This window comes from Cyclopterus lumpus, chromosome 8, assembly GCF_009769545.1.
Source record: "Cyclopterus lumpus isolate fCycLum1 chromosome 8, fCycLum1.pri, whole genome shotgun sequence".
In the NCBI taxonomy this organism is placed as follows: domain Eukaryota; kingdom Metazoa; phylum Chordata; class Actinopteri; order Perciformes; family Cyclopteridae; genus Cyclopterus; species Cyclopterus lumpus.
Window position 1 is genome coordinate 8,894,875 of NC_046973.1, and position 12,445 is coordinate 8,907,319.

A 12,445-nucleotide genomic window follows, 5' to 3' on the forward strand; every position below is an offset into this window, starting at 1 on the left:
GTGGAGAAAGGAGGAGACTTGGTTAAAGATAGCTCGCTCTAGAGTTTTGGAAAGGAAGGGGAGGAGAGAGACAGGTCTGTAGTTATTGACTTCAGATGGGTCGAGAGTGGGTTTCTTCAGGAGAGGGTTGACTCTTGCCTCCTTCAGAGAATTAAGGAAACAGCCGGTTGAGAGGGAGGTGTTAATAAGATGGGTGAGAAAGGGAAGAAGGTCAGGAGCAATAGACTGTAGAATGTGAGATGGGATGGGGTCAAGGGGGCAGGTGGTTGGGCGGGCAGAGGTTACCAAGGTAAGAACTTGATTAGGAGACAGGGGGATAAAACAGGAAAACGAGGGGGAAGAAGATGAAGTTACTGGAGGTGTAGTTATGGAAGATGGATTAGTAAATGAAGAGCGTATGTCGTCTATCTTTTTTGTAAAGTAGTCAACAAAGTGGCTTGGTAGAAGGGTGGAGGGAGGGGGGGAACCAGGGGGGTCAATGAGGTTGGAAAAAATTGAGAAGAGCTTTTTGGGGTTAGATAAAGAGGATTCGATTCTGGATTGGTAGAACAGACTTTTGGCTGCAGAGATGGACGCAGAGAAGGAGGAGAGAAGAGATTGATAGGCGAGCAGGTCGCTGGTGTGTTTGGATTTTCGCCATTTCCTTTCCGATGCTCGCATAGTGGCTCTCTTGGCGCGCGCGCACTGGTTCGGACAGCCATGGAGCCGAAGAGGACTTGCGGACCTTTCGAGTCGTAAGAGGACAGAGAGAATCAAGAGAGGACAACAGCGTAGAGAGGAGAGTGTCAGTGGCAAAGTTAGGCTGCATGAGTGAGAATGAATCGGTTGAAGGGAGGGCTGACAGAACAGACGAGGCCAGAGAGGAGGGTGAGAGGGTGCGGATGTTGCGACGGACAGGTGCAGAGTCAGGAGGGGATGGACTGAGCGAGAGAGCAAAGGAAGACAGTAAGAGTAGCAGGTCCGATGACTTCTCTGTCTGGATGTTAAAGTCACCCAGAAGGATGAGCGGGGGGCCGTTTTCTGGGAAGTTTGATAGGAGGACGTCTAGTTCTGCCAAGAAGTCTCCCAAGGAGCCAGGTGGACGGTAGAGAACAACAATGGTTAGTTGAACCGGATGAGTAACCGTCACTGCATGCAATTCAAAAGACAGTGGGGTAAATGGAATCGGGTAGAGCGCAAAACTCCATTTGGGTAATATGAGTAGACCTGTGCCACCACCACGACCAGAGGGTCTGGGTGTGTGGCTGAAGGAGAAGGCCGAGGAGAGAGCAGCAGGGGTTGATGTGTTGTCTGGTGTGATCCAAGTCTCAGTGAGAGCCAGGAAGTCCAGCGATTGCTTGATAGCGAAGCCAGAGATGAAGTACGCCTTGCGGTTGGCTGACTGGCAGTTCCAGAGGCCCCCTGTGACGAGGTGCTGGGTCTGTCTGGAGCGGGTGGGATAAATAAGAGAGGAAGGATTTTGATGCATGTGTCCGCAGTCTATAGTATCTACGAGTAGATGTGCACACTGGTATGGAAAGAAAACACATTATCACAGGGAAATGTTTATACTCAGCCGCCCTCAGCCACCACCGAAGACTCCCACGAAAGACTCCTGGGTCTTTATCCTCCGAGTCTTCATACAAGGAGTCTTCCCTGACGCTACAAGCCCCAACCTGGTTATACACCCGAGTTGGCGGTAATTGGTTACAGCTGTGTCGAGCCCGCCCACAGGTCGTTGAAGGAATTGCACACTTAGCGATCAATACTTGCTAACAGTGAAGTCTCAGTTTGCTAGAATGTGAAATTCTTGCCAAACTGATTAAGGACAAAGATCTGTTTACATCAAGGTAAAAAGTAGAATAAAGTTTAGTCCCTAGTAGATTTGGATTACAGAGCAAATACTTAAATCCTAGCTGGTTTCGTTGACTTTTCAGACACAGAGTAAAAAAGCAAGAAATCGTAGCTCAAAATTTTCAAATTAGAAAGACAGTACAGACTAGCATTCTAGTATAACTAAATACAGCAGATACAGTAGTAATATAGCAGAGAAACCTCTTTAAAGATTATACACAGCAAGATACAGGAAGTCCCAGAAGTCAGTGGACTCACAGCTCAGATGCACTTCTTCAGGCTGTGGGGCATCTACTCCTTGTTTTAGCTTGACTTCTCTGCTCATCCACTTGTCTCGTTGTTTCTGATGCACACCAGGTGTTAATGCACACGTAGGTCATTTTGGTTTGACTGATAAGTGCTCTTGGAGACTTGCCAAATGACAAAAAACTATTGTACTGCACCTGCTGCTCTGATCATCTTTATAGTGCATCATAGTTCAATACAACATGATGAATTATGGTTATATTTAGAGTAATATTGACTATAAAGAGCTTTAAAGAGTGTCTATCTTTGACAGGTCACTATTATGGGGTTATCCTGTATGGGAATTGTCCTTATTTTAGTCTTAAAACAATGTTACTGAGTTTCTGGCAGTTCTGATACGAGGAGCTTTTCAGCCTGTGCTTGATTGGTTAAAAAACAAGCTACAGCTGGTTCTCCCCATCATTGAAGCATCTGGTGATGGAGGGACTTGTTACCTATTACGATCCCCTGCTGGCACGTCTTCTTCCAGGGTCATTGCCCCTTGCTCTGGCTCCATCTCCAGGCCTTTGTTGACCCATAGGGTTATAAAACATAAAATGGTCCCATGGTGTGTTTTATTGTAAGCCATTTTTTTTTTTGCCACAATTGCTCTTTAGTTTAAAGTAAAGTTAGGTGACTGTTTTACTGCTGCAGTAGTCTTGCAAAGAACTGGTTACTGTTCCAGGACCGGGACCGAATCTGCACTGCTCCTTTTGAAAACATCTCATCATTGAACTCTAATTGCTCACCCTAGCTGTGGTCACCTAAAAATGACCACAGCTAGGAGCAGCAACTATTTCAATACATTTGGCAACCTGCCCCTAAGATTGTCATTAAACATTAGAAAGTTTGTCTTGAAGGAAGTAGGAAAGAGGAAAGGTCATTGGGTCACCAAAAGGTCTCTGTCTCATCCTCTGTATACAATGGATATCCATACCGATATTTTATGTTAATCCCAACATAGTGTGTATTGTTCCCTCATTTAGTGTTTTGAAATGGTGGCGATGGATAGCGTTGTCTTACATAGGTGTTCAGTTGGGTGGATATCTGGTGATTGTGAAGGACAGATATGATCCATGTCTTTTTAATACTCACTAATTGAAACAACATTCAAAGAACCTTTGTGAGCTATATGAAAGACTTTGCATTCAGTATGTTTCTACACTCATTCCTTTATGTTTTTAAAGAAACTCTGTGAAGCAGATTTACACTGAGGGTTCCTCTCATTCAGATTTGCAACTTTCTCTGCCCCAAGATTTCTCTTCATCCAATTATAGAAGTGTCTCTCGCCTTCTCCCTCTGCTTGCTTTATCACACTTGCGCTCTTCATCTCTACATTCTGTTTACCCCCTCAGCACATTCTCTCATTGATCCCCCTCTCAGCCCTTGCCCTCCAGCTGCCTATCTCTTGTTTTCCTCTGCCTCCTTCTATGGCTTTCTGTCTCTGCCCTCTGTACACTTTTCTCACCTTTATTGAGCTTTGACTTTTATTTAGCTTAGCCATAGATTGGTCCTAATTGACCAATTCATCATAATTGTTAAATATATACCCAATTATCTCTTGGTCTGTTGGCTCCTTTGCAAAAGAAAGAGAGTAAGGTGGACTGTGGGTATATTTAGCTCATAAATATACTGTTAAAGGTGACCAAAGAGTTTTAAACGGTAGTTGTAGTGAGGTGGCAGTTGGGGTTTATGCATATTGCTGTATATCAACCTTACGACAGATGGATATGTCATGGACTGATTGTTGCAAAGGGAAGAGCTGTAAGGCCATCAAAGATAAAAATGCACCACAGTGTCTCTAGGTTTTCTACTTTTAGTTTATTCTTGTGGTTAATTATTAAAATGATCTCTGCCAGGACATAGATTTCACAAGCAGACTGTTCACACCATGGGTTCACTCAAGTAGACTCAAGTGAGCTAAACATCTACTTTCTCTCATGAAAACCTTTCTAGTTAAGTATAATACAATCTCTAACTCAAGAGTCATGCAATAAACCCTCCTTCACAAAGGTGTGTGTGTAACTGTTCTAGGAGGTGTTGATGCAACTGTACAGCCATTTACAGTCTGTGCTGCTCTGATAGAGCTAGTGTTATGAGCTAGTAAGAGGTATTTCTAATATTTATTCCAACCCATGTCACTCTATAGCAACAGCTTTCAGAAGGAAAACCCTCACCTTGCATGTGTACATTTTTAGTGAAACAAGACTATTAAAAATATATTTAATTGTTATAGTTTGATGAAAGCAACGTTGCAATGGCACAGGTTCAAAAATATGTTTATCTCTGTTCGTCTTTCCCTCTCTGTCTCTCAGGCTTTGTCCTTCCTCGGATTGGATGTCACAGAAGAGAAAAGGAACGAGTTGAAACAGAGTCTCACCACAGACCCACAAGGCACTGTGGCCTATGGAGGTGAAGCACACACACACACACACACACACACACACACACACACACACACACACACACACACACATACACACACATACACACACACACACACACACAGAGTGTAAGGTGAAATATCTGTGTGACGGCTGCACGTCACTTCCTGGTCGGACCACTTGGGTGTCACGCTGTGGAACCATGAAGCAGCTCTGTGTCTGCCAGTAGCCAAGCACACTTTGCTATAGCATGGATATCATGTAATGATATTTGTTTATTACAAATTCTAACATATTATATTTACTAATGAAATACATCTTCAAACGTTTGTTATCATATATGTTGAAATGGCACATTTCACGTAAACACATGAATTAGGATTGCATTTCTTTAGGACTGCAATCTCTTATCAGCTGATGTTTTATGTCATGTACTTTGTAAAGCATTCAAAGTATTTATCTCAACGCAGCCCCCATAGCTTAACTCAAATTGGTGATAATACATTAATGCTCTGAAGATCGTATAGAGGACCTTTAAGTCCAGCAAGATAGAGGAGCCAGCCTTCTTTTCTGTGGGTCAGTAGCATTTTCTGTCTGTGCTTGTCTTTCGACTCTCAGACTTTGTGGAGGCCACCCGGAACGTTTTCCAGGAGAACCTGGAGGAGCTGGGGTTAGGAGCGGGTCCGTTCATGTTTTCCTATCATGAAGCAGCTAGTTTGATGGACACGTCCGCCTTCCACTCCCCTGTAAGCAGTCCTCACAGGACATGACAACAGCACTCTTACACGGAATATATTGAAAATATAACCAACAGCCCAACCTGTAAAACACGTGTGTGTGTGTGTGTGTGTGTGTGTGTAGACATATGAATCAGAATGCAGCTACAGCAGTGAGGAGATGGAGCAGTTTCAGACAGAGGTGAAGCAGCTGCAAACCCAGATGAAGCAGCTCAAGGTGAACACACACACACTCTCACACAAAGTGTTGGTGGATGGATACATCGTATGTAGCCTGTTATATCTTCGCCAGGAGCATGCAGAGTTTAGTTTAGTCTTCATGCACAACCAGCAAGTAGCTTAAAAATAAGTTCCATGGTTATACGTTGTAATTGATTTCAGTCCATCAGTCCCTGCAAAATAAAAAAATAATAGTCCTTCACTTACCGTACAAAAACCTCTAAAATGTCAACAATCAATTTGAAGTGAACAGTAGCATGGTTAAACATTGCACTTCCTGTGGCTGCATCATAATATAAGTCAACCGGTGTGTCAGCAGTTGAATGCTTGTACTTGAAAAAGCAGCTGTAGCTTAACATTGAACACACTCTGGTATAGCTGTGACACACCCATCACTAAAGAGCACAACTTCAAGTTTTAATTATGAGTGTCCAACCTCCAGACCTGAAAGCTAAATGATGCTGATCAATCAATGCTTAAGGAAACATCCTTACATTTAGCATCTTGCTGAAGGGCATCTGGAGAAAATGACTGAAAAAAGGAATGTTGCTGATTCATCAAAGTGTGTGTGTGCTAACTCACTGAATGATTGGTGGTTTATGATGCTTTCCCATCATGTCTGTTTGATGAGATGGATTCCTTAGATGACACATGCTGTTATGTTATAGCTGCATGGACCTGAATGAATAAAAAACAAACATGAATTAGTTTGGTAATATGCGTAATATAGTTCTTCACAGTAGGAGTTCATACTGAAGCCTTCCCTTCACTCTGCTGACTAACTCTACAGCTACAGTTACACTCAGAAGACCTGCTGGTTACATGTTATCCATCCAGCTGTTGTAAAATAACTAATTGATTAATTATACTACACAGTTTCTTCTGCACATCAACAGGCGTGTTTCCCAAACTGTCTGTCATGACGGGGAGAGCTCTACTAACAATGCGTTATTTCTGATCCAAGCCAAGTGCGCCACAGGAGCACAAAGGGAACCGGCCACAAAATGACTAGAAGTGTTGTCCTGCTCGTCAGACGTGTGAAAGTGTCACTTGTGTGTGGCAGTTGGCAGTTCTGATGAATTACATGCATGCATCTGTTTCTGACTATTGGAATCCCAGCTGGGAAAGTTGGACTCTTCCACTGACAATGTTTTACAAAATGAAAATATGAAGGATTTCAAACACAAAAAGAAGCCGCTGAGACAGAGACATACGGTGGCACTAGGCTAAGAGCCAAAGATCAGCTGGAAAACAACTTTTCATCTCGCAACCAAATACAATGACATGCTTGAGGGCAGAAGGAAGTGTTTCTGTGTGTTATGAGGTCTGGTTTCACCGAGCCAGAGGGCTCAGGCCCCCTGACCTGATGGTTACAGCTGTAAAAACCTCCTGGGTTCATGTGCTGCCTCTCTTGGCAGGTGATGCTTAAGGACATGGAGCACAGCAAGAAGTCCCTGGAGGAGGAGCTGCAGAAGAGCTCAGAGGTGAGAGACCAGTCACGCTGCATGGCTCTGTTACGCTACATCACTTTAGAGATTTCTTCACAAATAAAAAATGAAAATGTCAGCAAATAATTCCAATTCTGAATTATGTTGCGTCCAACACAAAGCCCCATATGAATATATTCAACAGAAAACCTTTCGTTGTCCTTCCCAGAAAGCCTGTTTGACTGTGGAGGAGAACACCCATCTGAAGACTCGTCTGCAAGCAGCAGAGGCCGAGGCCGGCCAGCGGCAGTCCGGCAGTGCGGAGCAGGACTACGAGGAGGTCATCCAGCTGCTGGAGGCGGAGATCAGAGACCTGAAGAACCAACTGGCCAGCAAGAGGCAGGCAAGAGGACTGGAGTCCACAAAGGTCAGTGCCCAGCATTTCACTATTGCTATTTGATGTTATTTCCTACCTTACATGTCAGCAGGAAATATGGCTCTTCTTTCTCCACAACATGTATTTGTCCACATTATTGAATTCATCTAAATATTCATTCTTTTAGCACACTAAGCTACTTTTTCTGTACTCCACCACAACAAACTCTTCCTGGACAGATTTTGAACGAAACTTCTCATTGAGCGAGACTCCGTAATTACTGTATGTCAGAAACATTTAATAACAATCAGAGTCTGTTAGTGGCAAAACCAGCACTTTTAGTGGACGTACATTGTTGCCCGAGCACTTACAAAGTGACAGTGTTTATTGATTGTGTTTTTCAGGAGGAGGAGCTGAACAGGAGGCTGACAACTATCGACTGCCAGCTGAAGAAGTCAGAGCTCAGCAGGAAACACCTGGAGATCTCCAACAAGAAACTGCTGGGCTTCGCACAGGTACAACTTTAATTAGAACAGGTTTTCTCTGTTCACTCACTCCTCAAGTACACATGTGGCTACTTCTGGTTGTCAAAATAAGGTTTTAACAAGGGTTCATACAATATACATGTATGGAAAAAATATGTTATGGATTACATTCTCTCAAATCTAAATTTTCTCAAAAGAGACTAAAAACTTAAATTAAATTAAAAGGCATAATTTCCTAATGAGCAGTTCCATTTGAACATCACCACTCCAATCAGCCATCATTACATGTCATTTAGCTGACGCTTTTATCCAAAGCGACTTACAATAAGTGCATTAAACCATGAGTCCAAACCTAGAACAACAAGAATCAAGCAAGTACAATTTCTTCAATAACGTTAAACTACAGAGTACTATCCATAAGTGCCATTTAAGTGCTACTAAAGTGCTAAACAACAAAGTGCTATCGGTGCTATCATCAGTAGAGACAGACGTGTTCCACTGTTCCTAGCTAAAATTACCTCAGATGCAGTGACACAAAACTGTTTTTAATGAAAGGTTGATGAGGGAGACAACCTGCTCCAGTAAAAAAGGAAAATACATTTTCTCTTATTTTTTCATGTTGTGTTTTTTTCTCATTTATTTGGGAAGTTGGTCCTCTGGATTTTTAAAAGAGTAGAAGTGTCTTAAATTAGAGGTTGAGCACCGCTAATAGACAGTCAATCGATGATAAATGACTCCATTACAATCAGCATGTGCTCTGTCACAGCTCATGATCCAAGCAGGCCTTTACACTGGATTCAACATTCAGCACCAGGTTCCATGACAGTTCCAAACATGGACTGTCTGTTACGCTACATCACTTTACATCACTGGGAGACACACTGCAGCTCCATGCAGTACAGAAAGCAGACTTGTCTTCTCTCTCAGAGTCCACTTTTTATTTGAGGAAGGCTTTCCTGTCTTAATTAACACAAGAACAAAGTGGTGGGATTACAGTAAGTGCACAAACAAAATTCATTGTGGAAGTGTCAGGAAGTCTCAGCCATGTTGTCCATATAACAGTGCACTGTAGTTGTACTTGATATATAGTTGTGTAACTATATATATATATATTCCTAATGTAATCCAACCATTTGGCAGTACCTCTAATGGCTGAGAATAGCTGCTCTAAGTAGTTTCAGGTTTTGATGACCAGGCTGGACTTTATTTTCTGTCTGACATGAATCAATTTCAACAGAACAAAGTTCCACCACTGTTTGCTGTATGTGGACAGGATTCACATCTTCAACAGTGCAACATTCAAAATGTTTAACTGGTTGATCCACTTCTTTTGTGAAAGTCATGATTCAGCTGAGAGCGACTCATCAATTCAGGACTTTTTTTTAATAGTAACGTTTATGAAATATATTCTTGACAGATACTGGTTCAACATTTTACATGTCATGACTTATGCTATGAACTAGATGTTAGTGGTGGTGGGGGAGAACCTGTATAAAATATTTTGGTCAGCATTTCATGTAGGAACCAGTGGATACATGAACATAATCATTAGCATGAATGTGTCAAAGCATTTGCATTTGATTAAAAGATGAACAAATGGAGTCAATGACGTGACTAGATGATGGAGGTTGAAGAAGTTTTGAGAATTTCAGTTCTGATCTGAGAAATGTAACAAAGCGACTCAGAAAGTGTTCACAGAGCTGCTGAGAGCAGCTTTTAGTCAGGAGCCTGCTGAGCTAAGAGAAGGATGACATTGTTGCTCCGGATGACATTGTGTTACATGAGTGGACTACTTCACCGTGTCCCCTCACAACATCGTGTTACGTGAGTGGATTCCTTCACTGTCACATAATATTAATTTGACATAAAGTCGAGGAGCGATAGAGCTCAACTAGCAATAGAGACCTGCAGAACAGAGCGTCAGTAGTTTTCAATAATCTTCTAATAATAATAATATGTCACCAAGTTCACCAATATCATCCAAGTACGATTGTGTAAATTTACAATGTGTGGAAATACAGCCAGTGACAACTCTCATACGATTACTCCATGTCTTCATTATCATTATCAGAATGCCATCTGAAAACACATGTACATGAATTGTGTTCACCTATATTTTAAATGAGTGGTGGATACCACTGATCATTTTGGAAGCACTCCCTACTACGGTGAGACTTGTGATCTGTGAAGCTGCACGACACTCTGGAACTGTTAGGGTGAGGAAACCTCCATAAGGTGCTTTGCTTTGACCCTTTATGGCTGCATGTGGTCGTTTAAGGATCAACCATGTACAGGTTGATTTGGGATTAATAAAAGGGAATAGCTCACTGGCAGGTTTTATTAATCGGATGTGTTTTGGCATACATGCATTTCCTCCTTTGAACGTAAGCAAACATTTAGTGGGGATCTACGCACTGTTTTATAAATGAGACTGGGTCAGTGTCATCACACAGACCTCACACGACTCTCGTTTTGTCCTCAGAACGTCCACAAAGTGCTGATGACACCGAGCCTGTTTGGAGAAGGCGGGTAAGAGACTCAGAACATCTCAGTATCGGTTGAGCTCGTTCAGTGACCATCAGTTCTAGTGTAACCAGTCCTGTGTGTTCTGTATGTCAGGAGCAGCAGGTCATCTCCAGCAACCGACACCCCGTCACCACTTCCTGATCCCACCTACCAACTGGCTGTGGAGGCCAAAGAGCTGGTGGCGGGAGTCGGCTCCCTCACTGCAGATGACAAAGGTAGAGTTCAAACTAAAGGAGAACTCTCTGAATCCAGAAGGATGTTGTTGTGCCAGAGATTGATCAGAAAGGACATAAGAATTAAAAAACACACACATCAGAGTAATACGTGTAGTGTATAAGAAGTAATACCAACACCTGTATGAATAGAATAACAAAGTAAGTCCAATAAAAAAATGAAGTTATAGTCTACGTTTCATGGATAATATTGAACTTTTGCATTCATTTTGCAACCAAATCTGATAATCAATTCCCTGTTTGAATAATTGTATTTGTATATAGTTAATTCGAGATGGTTCGGTCCAAACGTTCCATGCTAAATGAATACGAAGCTAACCTGATAGCATGATAGCAGTGCAGCACCTTTTTCAGTTAGAGACCCCTAACAGAGAGGTGATGTTGTTCATCACATGCCACACTATTAAACATGCTCATACGTTTGCTGTTAGTCATTGGACTTATTCTACATTTTCTACTCAGAAGTAATTCTGAGTAAAAGTGAAAGATTGGTCCTGATTGACTGGTGAGAGAAACTCTGGGCTGATTCATCCATCCATCTGGGGACTGAATACTTTATCTGGATCTACCTCACTGTATTACTCTGAGCTTTTCAGCTCAATAAATAAACATATGTCACAATCTACAACATACCTGCACTTTGAGTGGTCCGAAGACTAGAACAGTGTGACCTTTAATTCCTGAAGACAACTTAGTTTTTCTCTCCTGCCTTCACGGTGCATGAAAAATTAAACACCATAGAATGATCATCAACTGATGAATCTAAGTACATTAGGGCTGCATGTTTGGATCTGTCTGATTAACTGATGGTCATGGTTTAAGGGTGAAGTCTTCTTTTATTACCTGAATGACTGGAGTTGGTATTTTGTTCATTGACATCAGACTGTCATGATTTTATTTGTTCCCTTTCGTTTTCATATGATGCATGATGATGATTGTTACTGTCCGTACTGACAGATGTTTTCTGTCCCCCTGTGATTGACCTGCAGCATCCGTCCCAGACGTCAACCTTCATCATGTGTGAGCAGCAAAGAGCCAGAGGACGTGGGCAGGCTGAGGAGGCGGAATGAGCCGACCCACAGTCTAGACCAGACTCCACCAGTCTACAGACTGGACCTTCTGAAAATAATGACATCACTTTGATAAATTAAAATCTTCCGTTCACAGTGGCGGATTGAACAAAGCTTGTCACACACATCAGATTAGTGTCTTCCTTTGATCAGCAGGGGGGCGTGACCCGAGGACTCTCGTCATTCACGATAACACGTGTCCACAAGTCTGAGAAGTGCTCTGCCAAACACAAAGTCAGCTGGAATTCTCTTTTGTGTAAATCTGACAGCAGGTGGTGTTGAGGAGCTGCATGACCTAGTCCACCACACACGTGCTGCTGTCACCCTTGTTCATTAATACCCCTCTGGACACTTTTCTAACCCCCCCCCCCCCCCCCCCCCATTTCTTCCTTTCATTCCACATACTCTCTCTCTTCATCTCTCTCTCTCTCTATGGGTTGCATGTATAAGAGGACTTGTTAGCTTGGAAAGGAAAGTCCAAGGCTGGTGTGTTCAGTCTTCCTCTCTGTCATAATAACTCGCTGCCATCTGCCACTGGAGTTATGAACCGTTTATCAAAAAGTAGAAAAAGAACCAACGGTGTCCCTTTGTCGATCTCCTCATGCCGTATTCACTAACTCCAGGCAGAGAATCAAGTGTTCATAAAGACTGCATGGTTCATGTTGCTGTGTAGACCTGCAGTCAGAGTAGCAGACATCAGTCAGAGGCTACATGTGCAACATTCATTTGATTTATACAGACAGCTTTTTAAAAATACTAACATGTCCTGTGCTTCAACAAGATTGCATCTTTGGTGTGGCCTCATATCTTTCTGTTTGTTTTTTTATTAAAGGACTAACTGCTGACTGGATCTGATGTGTTTATTCCAGT

At 42.5% G+C, this 12,445-nt stretch overlaps 1 protein-coding gene across 1 annotated transcript in view; it reads left to right on the top strand.

Annotated features, from left to right (window-relative positions):
• Positions 1 to 11,730, top strand: part of si:dkeyp-72e1.9 (syntaxin-binding protein 4) — a 52,470-nt gene extending 40,740 nt beyond the window's left edge. Inside the window, exons 13-21 of the mRNA XM_034539738.1 lie at positions 4,434 to 4,530; positions 5,121 to 5,248; positions 5,364 to 5,456; positions 6,877 to 6,942; positions 7,115 to 7,312; positions 7,666 to 7,776; positions 10,229 to 10,275; positions 10,366 to 10,487; positions 11,495 to 11,730. Of these exons, the coding sequence (XP_034395629.1) occupies positions 4,434 to 4,530; positions 5,121 to 5,248; positions 5,364 to 5,456; positions 6,877 to 6,942; positions 7,115 to 7,312; positions 7,666 to 7,776; positions 10,229 to 10,275; positions 10,366 to 10,487; positions 11,495 to 11,529 (897 nt within the window). The 3' untranslated portion in view covers positions 11,530 to 11,730. The remainder of the gene's footprint in view (positions 1 to 4,433; positions 4,531 to 5,120; positions 5,249 to 5,363; positions 5,457 to 6,876; positions 6,943 to 7,114; positions 7,313 to 7,665; positions 7,777 to 10,228; positions 10,276 to 10,365; positions 10,488 to 11,494) is intronic.
• Positions 11,731 to 12,445: the final 715 nt, after the last annotated feature.